Raw genomic sequence first — 17592 nt, forward strand, 5'->3', positions numbered from 1 at the left:
TAGATGATAATACTTATTTATTACAGAGATACTGTATACAGAAAGGTTTATGCAATACTGCAAGTTGCACTGAAAGGATATGACTCTCTATGGCTTTGTTAGTTGCTATTTTTAAAAAGTAACAACAAAAACCTGGATAGTATCAGGAAACATCTCAGTCTTTAATTTAAAAAGTTGAGTTGAAATATAAGGAAACTATCATTTCCAACAGTAATTTAATAACTGCGTCCAAAGAGAGTGTAAAACTTTGCAGGGTTCTTGTCACAGACACATCTTGCTCCATTCTGCAGCTCACAAAGTGGTTTAAAGGGGATGCAGAGACTTTTTGCTCCCATGGATGGAGCGCCAGGTTCAAGATCTTGATCTCTGAAACAGAAAGCAGAATTTTTTGTACGATTCCCAGCTTATTTAATTTGGAACATCTTGTTCTCGTCAGTTAGAAGTTGTCAGGTATGTCCTAGTTAGTGCTTACCTTACAAAAGTTAAAACATCTTTAAGCAAATAAATTAATTACATTCTATTAGCCTTGAAGGATGTAAGACTGCCTCTGAAAGCCATCTGCTGGGAAACTTCTGGGCTTCTTTGTGCAGTTTGCTGGTCACTATGAGAACAGTGCTGGACTAGATGGATCAGGGGTCCAATCCAGCAGGGCATTGCTTTTGTTCACCAACACACACATTATGTCACCATTGTTTCATACAGATATATTTTTCATAAGTTAGTTCTTTACATTAGTCACACATGCAAGTTTTTACAAAATTTTCTTTCTGGTTTTTAAACGGTAACACATAAAATAAATTGTAACTGAAAAATATACATTCTAAAGTCTCTTTCTCTTTTACTCATCTACATAACACATCTCTCTCTCTCTTACCTGGCAGTTGTTTTTTTGATCCAATCCTCACATTCTAGTTCTCCACAGAAAGGAATCTGCACTATCTGAAATAAGAAAACATGCATATATTTTAGAGGTCAAGAAGCAAGAGTTACTTTTTAAATAAAAAAATTATTAAATTGTAATAATATCCATTGCTTTAGTGGCTCTCTATTTAGATTTGCAATACCAAAGAGCTAAAGTAACTCCAGCTATCTTAAAAGAAATCACACTGACTCTACTAGCTTATAAATTGTCTTTGTATATTCAGAACATAGACAACTGCTAAGATTTATTCAATGTTTTCTTTAAAGTCTTGTAAAACTTTAACATGCACATTTAATGAAAGCATAAAAGGCACCTCATTAGTGAAATCACCTAAAACAACAAATTAAACCACAGACTTTTGGAGGGAAATCTAATCTTTATAATAAAAAAACTAAATACTGTGAAGAGACAAATGTAGAGCTCATCCTTATTTTAACAAAACAATGGAAGATAAAAGGCAAAATTCCTGCTTTAATTTCTGATTCTGTTTTCAAAAATTTGATACTATTCTAATAAAATTTCAAAATTTCCAATGCATTTTCCAGATGCGATAGGGCAACATAAGGTTTTATCTTTTCTATTTAACAATGAAAAAAAACTTCTTTGCAAATACTTACAATAATTTTTAGTATTCTGATATACATTGTGGTCAGTATATTAGCCCAAAATCTATGTTGCTAAGTGAGACATTTGCTAAAAGAATTTTGCCCCATTTTTTTTAAAAAAATTGATTTATATGCCGCCCTTCTCCGGAGACTCAGGGCGGTTTACAATGTGTTAAGCAATAGCCTTCATACTTTTGTATATTTATACAAAGTCAGTTTATTGCCCCCACAAATTGGGTTCTCAATTTACCTACCTTAGAAAGGACGGAAGGCTGAGTCAACCTTGAGCCCTCTGAGATTCGAACTTACAGTAATTGCAGACAGCTGGTGTTAATCACAATGCTATCAGTCTGCTGAGCCACCAGGCCCTATAGCAACCTTTCTTGCTATAGTTGTTAAACCACCTCAACCAGCTACGGTGGTTAAGTGAATCTGGCTTTTCCATTGATTTTACTTGTCAAAAGGCTGCAAAAGGCGATCACATGACCCCCCATGACACTGCAACAGTCATAAATATGAATTAGTTGCTAAGCATGTGAATTTTGATCATGTGACCATGGGGATAGTGCAACAGTCGTAAGTGTGGAAACAAGTCACTTTTTTCAATGTTGTTGTAACTTCAAACTAAATGCACTGTTGTAAATCGAGGACTATCTGTAATCTCTAATAATTCAGTTGCATTTTGTGACCAAGACTCATTCCAATTTATAAAATCTTAAACTGATACAAATAGAAATTTATTCAAACTCAAAGTTCATAAAAGTTCTATCCACATCCATCAGTGCAACGGAACAGAGCTAGTGCAGTGGCCCCCAACCTTTGGGGCACCAGGAACCAGTTCCATGGAGAGAGCTTTTTCCGAGGACTGGAGGGGGTGTGGCTTCACATGCTGCCTGCATCCCATGGATGGGGCATTGCTTGTTTGCATGGCCCAATTTCTGGAATGCCATTCACCGGTGCTGGTCCACGGACCAGAGGTTGGGGACCCCTGAACAAGTGGATCGAACTATCCATTCTTCCCTGCACTTCTTCAGCACTTCCTTCCAAATCTATATTATATCTAATGAATTCTAATTGAGATTGCCTATCTTCATCAAGTATTTTCTTTATTCTAAAGGAAGTTATATTTTACATGTTATGCCAAATAGGTAAGTGGTGCCTTAGAATAAACCTATTGTAAACCAAGAAGTAAACTTTGCTTTCTATAAACCAACAGCAATATTTTATTGCAGCAAAAAGTATTTTATTGCTCTATCATATCAGTTCCAATAACCCCTTGTCTTTTGACATCTTTGCATGCACTTGATAATCCTTATTTAAATCAGATAGAATTGGTTTCTTGACGCAAATAGCGTGTCCTATGAACTGAATGCATTAATTATATCATTTTAAATTATTTTACAATTATTCCCATTACAGAGTCTGATCAGACATTCAACTTGCTGTTTTTTTTCTGCTGATAAAGCAAGACAGCAAGTGGTGGGGTGACAGCATTTACCTTTACAAATGTTTTGAAAAGAGAGAAGCTGAAAGTAGTTGCTATTCCTATGTTATCTTTCTGATAACTACTTGCCATAGTTCACTTCCATTGCCACTCTGATAGAAGAGAAACATCTCCATATCATTGAATTAGCGGTCTGGTGGGGAAAATGCCCAACAAGAACTCATTTGAAACAAAACATCCAGAGTGGTTAACTGCAGCTGCTGTATTAATTAAAGCTAATAGATAAACATGTTTTAAAATAACTAAACAAACAATTTGTTGGCTGCATTGCTCACATATACATTATTCATTCATCCAGATTTATAATTGAAAGCATTGTCTGCAATTCTTGAGCTAGTTTATGTGGATCAAATGTTCCTTTTTAGTGATGCAGAAAGCTTGTTGTCCTGGGACTGAAATATTCTGGAAACTCCAGAATGTTTAGTTTTTCTCCAGACCTGCCATACTTCCTTCTGACATAGTGATGTTCCAAGGGATGTTTTGTGATTCCCAGAAGTAAATCCTCCTAACTTGAAGTAATTTTGAGATGTACTAGACATGGCATTCCAAGTTCTATTTCAGGATCAAGCCATTGTTAAAACAGTTTGGCACCACTCCAGCTCTCACTGTTTAAATAAGCAAGCTGCATTCCACAACAGCATAGTCTGGGGAAAGCTTCATGGTTTGAGGGAAATGGAACATTTCAGAATTCTCCATAATATTCTGTTCCAGGATAAAGAAAGCTTCCAGAATCCTAGCAGTTATATTTTTAAAAAAAATCTCATGAATGCATGTTTTACTGCGTTTACTGTTTATTGGGTTTTAAGAATGCATAGGAAGGGACTCGTAGCCCCAGTGCAATGGCAAATTATTTACCTTTCCAGAATCAAGCTCTTTCTGAAACTCTTCCATGGAATTGGCCACCACCATATGACTCTTAAGATCTTCAGCAGCTCTAAGATAAAGAAAACGTTCATTCCAGTTACAGATAGTCTGTGATTTATGACTAGTCACTTAATGATTGTTCAAAGTTATGACGGCTTCAAAACAGGTGCTCGCATTTATGATCAGTTGCAGCATCCTGCAGTCATCTAACTGCACTTTGTTAATTTTTTTTGCCGGTGGCAAAACGGATTCACTTAATGACCACACAATCCAGAGCAACCATATGATTTTGAACTTAGTACCGTGTGGTTTGCTTAATGACTGATGTAAAAACGGTCAAACAAAGATCCAATCACATGTGTGCTTTGACATGAATTGCAATTTATGACTGCAATTCCACTCCCAATTGTGGTTATAAGTCAAGGATGATCTGTAAATGAACCTTTTTAATGTTTTAAACAACCTGATTCAGTAAACTTACATAAGTTACTGAATCAAGTTGTTTAAAACATTAAAAAGGTGAAACAATCTTTTATAGTTCCCTCATATTCAAATTTTCTTGAATATGCATTTAACTTTTTCCACATATTAAATTCACTTGAGAGTCCCATATAAAAGTGTAACCAAATCTCACTCAGCAATACTTAATAAGACCAGCATAGATTAAGCTGCTAGACGGCTGATTGGGTATTTGGCCACAGCAAACAGGCCAGATGAATAACGGATGGATGCTGAAAGGCAGAGGCAGATTTTTTTCTTGTTTTCCTCCCCAAAAAAGGTAGGTGCGTCTTATAGTCTGGAGAGTCTTATACTCCGAAAAATATGGTATGTATTATATCTGTCCTAAAAAGATTAAAGTGGTTGTCAGTGTGCTGTCAGGTCAGATTTAAAGTTCTGTTATACAAAGCCTTGAACAACTAAGGGCTAAAGTTCCTTAATTTTTTTAATTAATCAGCCTCCCAAGCATGCATGCCCTTCAGGGCATGTCCTGCTCTCTGGACTTGGGACTTGCAGAAGTCTGTTTGTCTGTGACCCAGAGTGTATCCTCACCATGATGGCATTTATCTAACAGTACGATCTCCAGCTGTATGGAAAACCAAACAACATTCTACTTCTTCTCTGGACTGTGTAAATTTCAGAGGTGGCCTCACTGTTTTCTGCAAGTTAATCTTCTGCTTGGAATTCAGATGCCCTTGTTTAGTTCTTATCTTTCATTTATTACTGTAGGCTTAGTTTACATGTATTTGAAATCATGTAATAGGCCTGCAGATGGTGTTTATCTTCTCCATTCTATCACACTCCCTTTTCCCCATCCCCAAGTCTAACCTGTTATAAAGATTAAGATGGATTTCTTCCAGAATACGGCTGAGCTGGTTCACTGCTTCATTTTCAGAAAAGGTCAATTTTTCTCCTGTGTCCCTTCTAACAGCTACAAACTGATGATTCTTCATATCACGTGGTCCCACTTCAAGCCTGATTGGAACTCCCTGTAAGACAAATAGTCACAAAGAGAGTGTATTTTTCTTCTTCATATTTTTCGGATATTATTAATATTAGGATATTATTATTAAGCAAAACATAATGGCAAAACACTCTTTTGGGTTGTGCTGATGACTCCCAAGCTTAGATCTATTAAAATGTAACGTTTTACACAAATTATTCTTCAATTCAACAGCCAATATTAAGGAACCTCTTCCACTAAGGATAGATTGGGAAGCTTGGTTTATAGGAAAAAAAGTACTTTTTCCAAGACTCAGCACTGAGGTAATAATTTTGACAGATGGAAATGTTCATCCCATAGACACTCAGGAATGGATGATTCCTCTCCAAATAGCAGATGGCAGCGTGTACTCAGATAAAGTACAACTTATCAATATGTACTGACTTTTACATTTATTTTACATTTCTATTTGTATTTTCTATATATACTTCCAATGCCAAATTATGCAGGTGAAAAAGCTTGCAATAAAGAATTAATCAGAAGAGAACAGAATTAAAATATTTACCTTCAGCTCCCAGTGGTTGAATTTCCAGCCAGGTGAATAGTTTTCTCTCAAGTCAGTTCGCACACGGATATTAGCAATGCGCAATCTCTTACAATATTCATTGCATTTTGTCAGTAAAGCCTCCTTCTCTTCTTCCAAAAGGGAATTAGTGATACCACAAGGAATAATCACCACCTGAATAAGGACCCAGTAATTATAAAGCTAGACAGAAGAAAGCCTCACTAAATGAAGCTGTTGTGCAGCTGCGTGTATAAGGAGCAGTTCCTAAAGAAGCATAACCCTGGAAAATATATGCATCTGCTTCAGGAAAGACGTCCCAGATATATAATTTATGTTTTCCAAAGAGTTGCATAGTTCCATTAATTAATGTACTACTTGCAAGGATTATAATATACAGCTATAAAATGTGTAGGATGGATTTTTATAATTTTTAAAGAAGGCAATCCAAAAACTATGGAAAATTACTCAAATTATCTGATTCAAAGGAAAGGGATATAAAAATTAAAATATGTTGGCAATGTTTTCACTATGTCATGCTATTGGGTCATGCATTCTTCCTTCATTAATGATATCTTTCTTTCATAATTTCTACCTTTCTCGATGAGAAAGCATTGTAAATATATAATTTATCATTCCTAATTTTCATACTTGGAGTCTAGTACATTTCTGAACAACTCTTTCTAATACTAGAACCTTTTAAACATTTTTTCTCATGCTAATAATTGATTCCAACTTTACTTTGTGTCGGCACACATTTATTAAAGCATATAAAAACAAGTAAACAAACAACAGTGAAGTATTGCAATCACACCAATTTGCTGAGAAAGACAGGATTATTTTTATATAAAATCAGAATCTCTACCTTAGCCCCTTTTTTCCCCTCTACTTGTCTATTCAAAACCTCAAGATGCAATAGCAATACAAAAGGTTGCATCTACTTGCACTTTTACCTGCTGCCACAGCAGAACAGAGATGATGGCACCACACATAGTACACGGCCTTCTTTGCCCCCTTGTGGTACCAGATAGAACACTGCGCTGTAGCCCTCTTTGAATACAGCTTTCCCTAGCTAAATTTGATTGCCAATTGTTGAAGGACTGAACCCAAATGTAAGTGGGACTAAATTACAGATGTTTAGGATTCTCTAAAATTTACAGGACAAGTAACTACAGCCGAAGTAATTAGGACTTCAGAACTAGTCAACTGTAGCTTAAACCTGGTGGTGGAACCTGGTGGTGCAGTGGACTAAACTACTGTTAAAGTAGTATTTAGCTGCCAGCTGTCTGCAATTACTGCGAGTTCAATTCTCACCAGGCTCAAGGTTGACTCAGCCTTCCATCCTTCTGAGGTAGGTAAAATGAGGACCCGGTTTGTGGGGGCAATAAGCCGACTTTGTATAAAATAGAATACCGCTTAGAAGGGGGCCAAAAGCCCTACTAAGCAGGCATATACAAAAGTATGAAGGCTATTGCTTAAAAGTCTCCGGAGTCTCCGGAGAAGGGCGGCATATAAACCAAACTAATAAATAAATAATAAATAAATAATAAACCTAGTTTGTCTACATCCCCCTTTCTACAAAATGGCAAGGAAAAAAAGAAAAAAGCCATCAAATGGTATGTATCATTTTAACTCACCTGAAAACATGCTACTCTAGGTGGCAGCACCAAACCCATGTTATCTCCATGAATCATGGTCATAACACCAATGGTACGGGTTGTAATGCCCCAAGAATTTTGATAAGCAAATTGTTTCTCTCCTGGTATTCTGGGATCTTCAAAGACAATCTCAAACATCTTTGAAAAATTCTGTCCCAAGTGATGAGATGTTGCTCCCTAAAATACAAGAAAATAAAAAGGCATTCAGTAAACTTCTATGCATGAATTTATGGTAAACAATGAATTTGGTAAGGTACCTGGATAGCTCGCCCACTTGCAGATATAAATGCCTCAATTGTTGTGGTGTAGTCGCCACCTGCAAACTTTTCTTTTTCTGTCTTTCTTCCTTTCACAACAGGAATTGCAAGAAGTTCTTCATATACGCGAGCATATAGATCAAGAATCTGCAATACCTAGCAAGCAAAAAAGTTAGAAATCATTTAATTTTCTAAGTATATATACTCAAAAGATTTTAATATTTGATAGTGTCCTATAAGCCAAGAATTCTCAATCAGAAACAAACCTAGTTGTTCTGATTAAGATTCTGCCATTAATTGCAGGTTTAAACTGTAGTAATAACTACAGTCGCAATGAATACTGCAGATTTTTTAAAATAAATGTTCAGCTATTCTTCAACTCCATAGCTCAATGCCTAAACTAAATGTGATTTTTGTTTAACTTTGCATTTGTACTCCTCCTACAAGATTTACATCTTTAATAAAATTGTTTTAAAATATATTGATTTTACAAGCACCAAGAAGAGCAAGTAGCAATCAAATATATAATTATACACCTCGCAGCATACAACAGGAAAATACAGCTAGATTCACTACTGCATTGCAGGTATTCCCAAAAGCATAAAAACAATTCATTAATTTATCAAATCTTTGTTCTCTCCCAGGAAGCATGGTTACCAGCACATGGGGCAAAAATAACATATGTGATATCATAATGCAAATGCTGCAGCTTGAAGATTTGCATCAAACTTTAAGTACTGTATGTAATGGTGGCATTTTTGTGAACTGTGCTGTTTCTGCAAATGCACTTGTCAGAGAAGCTTCCTAGAGAAGATAGCTGTTTTTTTTAGGATGATAATGATGATTAGTCTGTTGCAGCTGTCCATTCCAATATACTATGTAGACATAAACCTTCATCCACATAAACAAGTGTATGTGCAAAACTTAAAAATATTTGTTCTAGGTGTAAAATAGCAGTGTAATATTTAGGCAAATATTTCTGATTTATCCTTTGAAAGCCTTGAAAGGTTAAATGCCTATGGAGATTGTGGTCCAAAGGTGCTTTTTCAAGAGGCAACTTGACTTTCTGGTTTTTATTTGAAGATGTTTCGCATCTCATCCAAGAACATTCATCAGAGCTGAAGAAGCTTCTTGGATGAGAGCAAAACATCTTCAAAGAAAAACAAGGAAGTCCAGTTGCCTCTTGAAAAAGCACCTTTGGGACCTTGAAAGGTTAAGCAATGCTTTTAAAAAATTATATGGCATGTGGTACCTCTTCAGCTGCTTCTTCGTAAGTAGAGAATGCCGTGTGTCCTTCTTGCCAAAGGAATTCACGAGTACGCAAAAATGGTTGTGGATGCTTGAATTCCCAGCGCTTGAAGCAATTTAATAAAAATAAAAACAAGTCTTTGTTCAAATCATAATCTTCATCAATAGATTCACTTTTAAAGACATCTTTTGGGCATGACTCAGAACTATTGTCTCTAATGATAAGTTATGATTTAAGAAATTTAGGGATCTACAGTTTCACTCACATACTGTGAAAAAACCTATTTAAAAGGGAATAATCTGCATCACTGGAACAATATATTACGTTCATTTATCATTACCTTCAGCCATGTATTAGTTCCCTCCTGGCAGACTAATAGTCTATACAGACAGTCCTCAACTTACAACAATTCATTTAGTGACCGTTCAGCTCAATGTTTAGTAACTCAATACAACAGCACTGAGAAGTGACTTATGACCATTTTTCACATTCATCACCATTGCAGCATCCCTGTGGACTTATGATCAAAATTTGTGTGCTTTGTAACTGGCACGTATTGATGACAGATGCACTGTCCTGGGCTCATGTGATCACCATTCGCAATTTTCCTAGCCAGCTTCTGACATGAAAAGTCAATGGGGGAAGCCCGATTTGTTTAATGACTGCATGACTTATTTAACAATTAAAGTGATTTGCTTAACAGCTGGGGGGGAAAAAAGATCGCAAAAGGGGGCAAAACTCACTTAACAACTGCCTGGCTTAGCAACAGAAAGTTTCGGCTCAACTGTGGTCGTAAGTCGATGACGACCTGTATAGGGATGCCTCTCAAGAAAAATTTGAAACTATACTTCAGGAGTGTCATACTGGCGACCACGGGCTGGATGCATCACATGCAGGCCATGCCCACCCCAGTTCCGTGAAAGGAAAAAACAGTGTGATACGTCACGTGACGACAATGTGACAGGGTGAGTTTGATGCCCGTGCTATAGTGGATCAAAATAGAGCAGCCGGGTTTCCATTTGGGGATTCCCACCATGGGTTCCTATAGATGTCTGAGTTAAATCCAAAGGGCTCAAACTGATAGGTAAATTTCTACAGTCTTGTTGCCCACTTGAGGAACAGCTCCTGCCCTCTGTTGTGAGACAAAAGCTTTGAATGCTGGTGGCGTCATAAAGGAATGCCTGTTTGGAAATTATTGAGATATGAGTCCAGCTTTATGAAACTCTTTTATCCAAGATGTTTCCTCTATGGATGCTTTTAAGACCTTAAACACTGACTTCTATATTTAAGTTTTTTCTTCATTAAAACTGCATTAACACCAATGGCCAGATATTTAATGACAGAAGTTACAATTTTTTCAGCTTATGTACTATATATCTGCTGTTTCTGAATAATATAATGCATTATATTTTTGGAACATTATTTCCTCTGCCTATCTTTTCTCATTCTCTTCTCTTATTTACCTGCAACTTTTCCCCAGGTAACCCTTCCTAAGGGTTTGTGGAACAAGATGCTCAATTTGGCTGATTATAAACACAGCCATGTCAGCGAAAGGGCCCAGTTATGGCCAAATAAGCTATCTATAGAAAACGCTGTGTCCCTTAAAACAAAAGGGTGTGATCAAACAGGCCAGCTTTGGACACATCTGGCATATATAACCTAACATTGGCATATAAGCAGGTAGAATGGGTCTGGATAAATTAGGCCAGTTTTATGCGGGACTGTTCTGGGAAGCCATGTATATCAGCCCAGATCCAGCAAGGCTAGGCTGGTTGGGTTCCAATAAAGTTCTGGGAGGACTCATTCAGGCTAGGGGTAGATGAGCTGGTAATGGGAGCAAGTGCATGTCTTGGGGAAGGTCAAGCTAGATAGTTTGACTGTACTTCTCCAGTGCAACTGGAGAAGCAAGATTTTACCACACTGTAATGGGAGACAGGAGCAACAATTATTGGTTAACTAGCAAATAATAAAACATACTCTGTAAAAACATCTACTTACTACAACATTGCACCACTGATTAAGCTTGATTGGAAGATCTCTGTGGGACTGAATCCATTTTGCATATGCAGGATACATAACTACAAGTCAAAAACATGGAAGATAATATTTTTTGAAAGAGTGCAAAGTAATCTGTTATTTATTTTGAAATTAAGTTGATTTTCAAGGTATCAGTAACAGACTAAGGGTCTGCTCTCTCAGTGCCTGTCATCAAATAAGATCTAGTAGAGGTGCCCTCCTAAGCGTCCTGCAACTGCTGTGTGTCATTCCAAAAGAGGACCTTGTTAATATAACTACCCAAGTTGCAGAATTTCTTTCCTATTTCAATACAGTTGGAGTTGTAGGGCTTGTAAGTTTAGAGGTCAGTTTAACACATTTCTATTTACACAGGCATTGATTTGGTTAAACCATGGATGTCAAACTTGCGACATCACATTGTCGTCACATGATGTATTGCAACTTTTTCCCCCTTTTCTAAACCAGGGGTGGGCATAGCCAGCGTGTGACGCATCTGGCCCGTGGGTCATGAGTTTGACACCCCTGGGTTAAACTTAAGTTGCCGTTTCCCTGATCTGGTTTAGTACTTATGGTTTTAACCCCTTCTTTGTTGGGGTTCTTATTTAATTTTTTAAGTTGGATATTGTCACCCACTTTGTAGAATTTTTAAAAGTTCCTTTATAAGTAGGAAATGGGTAATACAATTTTATAATAAAATTTTATAAATTTTATAAACATAATTATATTTCTAATAGATTTATTGATTTAAGTGGACTTTGTCTCAAATTTACCTCAGTTAAAAACCAATCCATATTTTCCATCCCCCCTTTCCTTGAAGTGGTATGCTTCTTAGCAACACTCTGATAGCTCTTGGGTTTGAATCAAAGACAAATCTATTCTTGTTTCAAAATCCACTGTCATTAGCTTGCAGTAGCACCCCATTAAGGGAAAATTTAGTGTTTTTCTTCTGCATTTTACACCAATCATTGTTACCTGTTTCACTAGTAGGACGTACAGCAATTGGTTCTGCCAGCTCTGTTTTGCCAGACTTGGTAACCCAGGCAACCTAAAAACCACATAATGTTTTGCTTTTTACAAACATTTTGTTTATACACACACACACATATATACACACACCAAGTATTTTTAACAATATGGGAAGTACAATTTAATTAATACTGATATAAAAAGAACTACCTTCCTAGACTATTTCTTTTATCTTGACTAACTGAGAACCTAAGATATATAAGCATTCAAAGATACACAATTCAATGCCCAGTCCAAGAACCAGCTCCTTTAAATACACATGGCTACTTTTTGCTGGTCACAAAGTTTTATTTGGGACTAGTCTTTTGAAATCTTTGCAGCATATTCAGAGCAAAATTTATATAGTATTTAAATTTACCTCTGGAGCAAAATCTGCAATGTGCGTCTTCTCTTTTTCCAATGCAGCTTGAGATACAAACATAGGGAAGTAGCAGTTTTCCACTCCAAGTTTCTTTATTTCACTATCAAAAAAGTCCTTGATAGCTTCCCATACTGAAAAAGCCCATGGACGGAGAATGTAGCAGCCACTGACATCATAGTATTCAATCATCTCTGATTTAGTAATTACCTTTATTTAAAATAAATATGCTTTAGTCGTGGATAATGTTGCTGAGTGCATAGAAGAATAAACATTCAATAAAATAGTGGAATGAAATAAGAAATATTAAAGTGAAAAAAAGACAGAAGTACCCAGAGATAGAGGGGCTTCTTCTAAAACAATTTTAATATAGACAGCAGATGTTTTCTGTAAAATGTCAAGTCACATGGCATCGTAGTGGAGTATAAATAGTGTACATGTAATACATATATATATATTTAGGTTGTGAATACTATTGAATCAGAATTAGAATTAAATATAGCCCTCTGATTTCAAGGAAATTGTATGTTAGGTAGAATTCACTTTTATCAGAAATGTACTATCCAAATTCCCTATAAAAAGTAACTATATTAAAAAAAAAAAATCAACCCTATCCCTGGTAACATCAGCCCACCCCATTAGGTGTGGCAAGTACCAGCTACAGAACAATAATGGACAAAAATTAACGATTTTCTATTACCATTACTTCAGTAATGAACTCTGGATCTGACCTTAAAGATTTAATCATTAAAAATATATTGAGATTTTGAGTTAACGTTGGTATGTTAAGAATATAATTTACATAACACCAATTACTAAGTTATTACAAGCAAGTCATTTTGAGGAAAAATATGTCCATTTGAGATATACTTGCCTGAGAATACCATTCAGCTAGATTTTCTTCCTTCTTAGCTTCTAGACCCAATCTGTAGCAAAGAGAGAATAAATTAATACATTTTGGTTAATAATTGCTGAATTAATAAAGCAACAGTTTATTTGTTTTAATATTTTACCTCAAAAAATTAAATTACATATTCAGTATATAATCCGGAAACAAAAAATAAAATTTTAATGTTTACTTTTTATTGCAACATTTATATTAAAAATAGAAAATACTTATTCCTGAGCTTCAGTTCTAACAAAGAAGATTAAATCATATTATATGTCCATATTTAGATACAACAGTTTATTTTAAAAAGACAAAATATTTTGATATCTCTGGTTTTGCCAACATATTTTTCATATACTTAGAGATATATAATTTATTTTTAAAATCTAAATATTCTGAAAATTCTGGATTTGCCAACATAATTTCCAGAAAATGGCTCATTTCTATTGCTACTTTTTTTTTTTGGGGGGGGGGGGGGAGACTCTTTGCCAGCTTCCCATAATTTCCTTAATTGCTCCTTAAAATCACTTTTAGTTGTAAAGTTCTTTCATGAAGCATTATCACTTCAAGCATCATAATTATGTCTTTGTTACTTTTCTTATTTCATGTTTGTTTTCAAAGATGAGATTATATCACATTTTACACAGGATCAAGGAAATAGCTGATACTGAATAAATTTTAAACAGACAACATAGTTAAAATTGTTCAATTACAATTGAAGGTCAGAAAAAAAGTCCTTGCTATAGTATGTTACCATGAAAAATACTACTGCATGCATATCATCTCTGTATGCATGGTAAAATCTTGATTTTTACAGGCTAACAGAGCCATTGGAGCTAAATTAAATCAAATTTTGTAAGCAATATATAGGTATGTAAATGACATAAATTGCCTTGACAGCTTTAGAAGCAACATATTAGCAATAGCAATAGCAATAGCACTTAGACTTGTATACCGCTACACAGTGCTTTTACAGCCCTCTCTAAGCGGTTCAGAGAGTCAGCATATTGCCCCTAACAATCTGGGCCCTTATTTTACTGACCTTGGAAGGAAGGCTGAGTCAACCTTGAGTCTGGTGAGATTCAAACTGCCAAATTGCAGGCAGCCAGCAGTCAGCAGAAGTAGCCTGCAGCACTGCATTCTAACCACTGCGCCACTGCGCCTTTACAGTTTTATTGTTATTTGGTGTTGTTATTTATTGGTGAAGCCTGAATTAAAATTGTGTCATTTTATACCTGAAGTCTGCCGAATCCAAAAAAAAAAATCAATTCAATTGAAAAATCTAAAATTGAAGTCCACATAGATTAAAATTACAAAATAGCTGTAAAATCAAGCTATTCTGTGTAATTATTTGAAAATTAGCTCTTCTGTTTTATCACAATGTTTGTATTATATCTTATCTTATATCTTAACACTTTTACCTTGTTTGTTTTTTAGGTCCTTGACCATCCCCTGGTCCATCAGAAGACAGATTATAATTACTTCCTTGGTCTTTCTGCATTCCTTTCTTCTGTCCCTCATTCTGTTTTTGTTGCTTATTTTGCTTTTCAGATTTGTTCTCCTTCTCCTTCTTCTTCTTGTCTTTATCTTCTGCACCAGTTGTAGAAACTGGTTTGTAGTCCACTCCTGTTAACAGCTTGTACTGAGCTTTCAGCTGAAGTAGTTTTTGTACTGCAGTATCAATTTTATCCTTTGGGAAGGCAACATTCCCATAGAATTATAGGCAATAAAAGAGAAACCAAGAAGGCAATTAGTTGCGTCAAATATGTAATATATTATTATAAATTATAGAAAAAGTATAGAACAAAAACATGAATAAGGGAGATAAAGTGAACTTAGAGAGACATGGATTTTTCTGGGTTCTTAGAAAAGCATTGTTAGTTATTGTATCTTAACCAGAGAAAGCTGAACCACTGAATGAACAGAAGGAATGAAAATCTTTGCCCATTCTTAAATTCCTACCTCGAGCAAAAATATAAAAGATCTCAATTAAAAAAAAAAAATTCTGCTTATAGAGTTGCAAATAAAATTCCATTATTCATTGTTAGAACTGCACCCAACCAGCTATGGAGTAAGATGGATGCAGCTCTCTTGTTAAAATGGCTTTTGTCGTTATCCAGACAGACTCTGATTGCTTTATTTTGCATTTTATGCATTTCATGCATTTTATATATTGCTATTTCTGTTTAAATTTTGAGGTGCCCAGAGTTCATCTGGAGTTGGGCTATGCCTAAATCTAATGAAATAAAGAAGCAAACCAAAAATACCCAAAGGTTTAAGCAGTCCAAAGTTGCTCCACAGAGAGATTGGAGCAACGGGTTGAAACCGAACCCTGGCAAGACTGAGTGGCTCTGGGTTTTGGGTTCTTTGGCCCATGAAGAATTGCCACCTTTGATCTTGGATGAGGTGGCACTGCCCCAAACAGACCCAGTGCAGAATCTGGGGGTTCTCCTGGACTCCAAAAAACTCAAAAAACAAGTGGCAGTCGTGGCCAGGAAGGACTTTTCACAATTGCGGGTTGTGCACCAGTTATACTCTTTCCTGGACCAACAATCCATACTAATGGTCACTCGTCACCTCCCATCTTGGCTATTGCAACACACTCTATATGGGGTGGTCCTTGAAAAGCACCCAGAAGCTCCAATTGGTTCAAAATTCTGTGGCCTGCATGATTTTCTGCAGGTTTCAATGTGCACGTGTCACCTTTCCTGTGGGAGCCGTATTAGTTGCCAATTCGCTTCTGGATGCAATTCAAAGTGCTGGTTGTCACCTTTAAAGCCATTCATGGCTTGGGACCAGGATATCTGAGGGACCTTCTCTTGTCAGTCACATCCATCCAACCCACTAGAGCAGGGAGGCAAGGAATGTTGTGGGTCTCGTCCCCTAAAGAGGTATATCTGGCAGGGCTCAGAAGGGACGTCTCCATAGTGGCTTACTACCTCTGGAACATTATCCCTCCAGAAATTAGACTGCCCCCTACTCTTACACTCTTTCGTAAAGCCCTGAAGACATGGTTTGCCAGTGGGCCTGGGCAATCCAGCATGGGATAGAGTCCATTAAATGGTTGATTTGAGTGTGTGTTGTGAAGTGAGAGGTGAGGAGATTATTTTTTTATTATTTTTTGCTTTTATTTTTTCTACACCATGTTTTTATTATCTGTAAAACGCCTAGAGTAGCTGTGAGCTACTCTATATAAATTATCTATTTAATAAATGAAAAATAATAAAAATATGTAGGTTTCCAGGCTTAATTCAAGAAAGTGAAAGATAAAAGAATCTTCTGTAGGAAACTGGAAGAACTTTTTTTTTTTGACATTTTAAACAGCTGCTGCCAATCAGTGATTATGCAGGTAGCCCTTGACCTATGACTACAATTGAGCTTAAAATTTATGTTGCTAAGCAAGACAGTTATTGAGTTTTGCCCCATTTATGATTTTCCTTGCCACAGTTGTCAAGTGAAAGACTGTGGTTGTTAAGTGAATCATGTGATCATTATTAACAAATCTGGCTTCTCCCATTGAATTTGTTTGTCGGAAGCCGTCTAGGAAGATTACAAATGGTGATCATAAGCTCCCCTGCTTGTGGCCACTAGTCAATGTAGTTTAATATGCTTTAGTGTAGCTTAATATTTTATGTTTTGTATACAATGTATTCAAATACCTTATACAGCATGGAAGTACACAGAAATATCTTAAAAATTAAATATTTTTTTAAGAAAAGAGACATTTTTCCACTCTTCCTATATTGCCTGCCATAATTTTAAAAAAATTATACTGTAAATTCCTTGGAAAAATAGTCTAGATTTTTCTTTTTATATTTGAGGGCAAAAAATGTGCATACATTTGCTGAACAACTAAATCCTGATGAAATACATTAGACAAGACCTAAATTCATCTTGAAGAAAGGTTAGGATTCTTTAAAAAATATGTGGCATCTTATTTATTTATTTATTGGTTCAATTTATATGAAAGATTGAAAGATGAAAGAAATATGAAAGATTTATATAATTTTCCTGAATGATACAGCTAGTTTACCACACAGTAAGAATGAACTAGTAAAAGAGTGGAAAAATAATTATTTTAGTTTTGTTCTGTATGAAAGGACCAGTTGTTTTGGTGACAAGTGATGGTTCCCAGATGAACTTTCAGAGAAAATTGGAAGATTTTTTCCCCCAAAAGTTGCCAACATTACTGATTTTGCAAATGTTGTTGAAGTAATTTCAGAATGGTTAAAACATGCAAC

General features: G+C 35.8%; 1 protein-coding gene across 2 annotated transcripts in view; it reads right to left on the reverse strand.

The window, feature by feature from the left end:
• Window positions 1–17592, reverse strand: part of EPRS1 (glutamyl-prolyl-tRNA synthetase 1) — a 45338-nt gene continuing 27746 nt past the window's right edge. For both annotated transcript variants that reach the window (XM_070932397.1, XM_070932396.1), the window contains 13 exons: window positions 14773–15041; window positions 13337–13388; window positions 12463–12672; window positions 12051–12123; window positions 11061–11140; window positions 9066–9167; window positions 7814–7969; window positions 7536–7733; window positions 5902–6075; window positions 5222–5382; window positions 3887–3965; window positions 875–939; window positions 1–366 (listed from right to left, as the gene is read on the reverse strand). In XM_070932397.1, coding sequence (XP_070788498.1) covers window positions 216–366; window positions 875–939; window positions 3887–3965; window positions 5222–5382; window positions 5902–6075; window positions 7536–7733; window positions 7814–7969; window positions 9066–9167; window positions 11061–11140; window positions 12051–12123; window positions 12463–12672; window positions 13337–13388; window positions 14773–15041 — 1770 coding nt within the window. In that variant the 3' untranslated portion in view covers window positions 1–215. The remainder of the gene's footprint in view (window positions 367–874; window positions 940–3886; window positions 3966–5221; window positions 5383–5901; window positions 6076–7535; window positions 7734–7813; window positions 7970–9065; window positions 9168–11060; window positions 11141–12050; window positions 12124–12462; window positions 12673–13336; window positions 13389–14772; window positions 15042–17592) is intronic.

This window comes from Pituophis catenifer, unplaced genomic scaffold (genome assembly GCF_029215685.1).
Source record: "Pituophis catenifer annectens isolate HBS135680 unplaced genomic scaffold, rPitCat1.0.hap2 SCAF_1, whole genome shotgun sequence".
In the NCBI taxonomy this organism is placed as follows: domain Eukaryota; kingdom Metazoa; phylum Chordata; class Lepidosauria; order Squamata; family Colubridae; genus Pituophis; species Pituophis catenifer.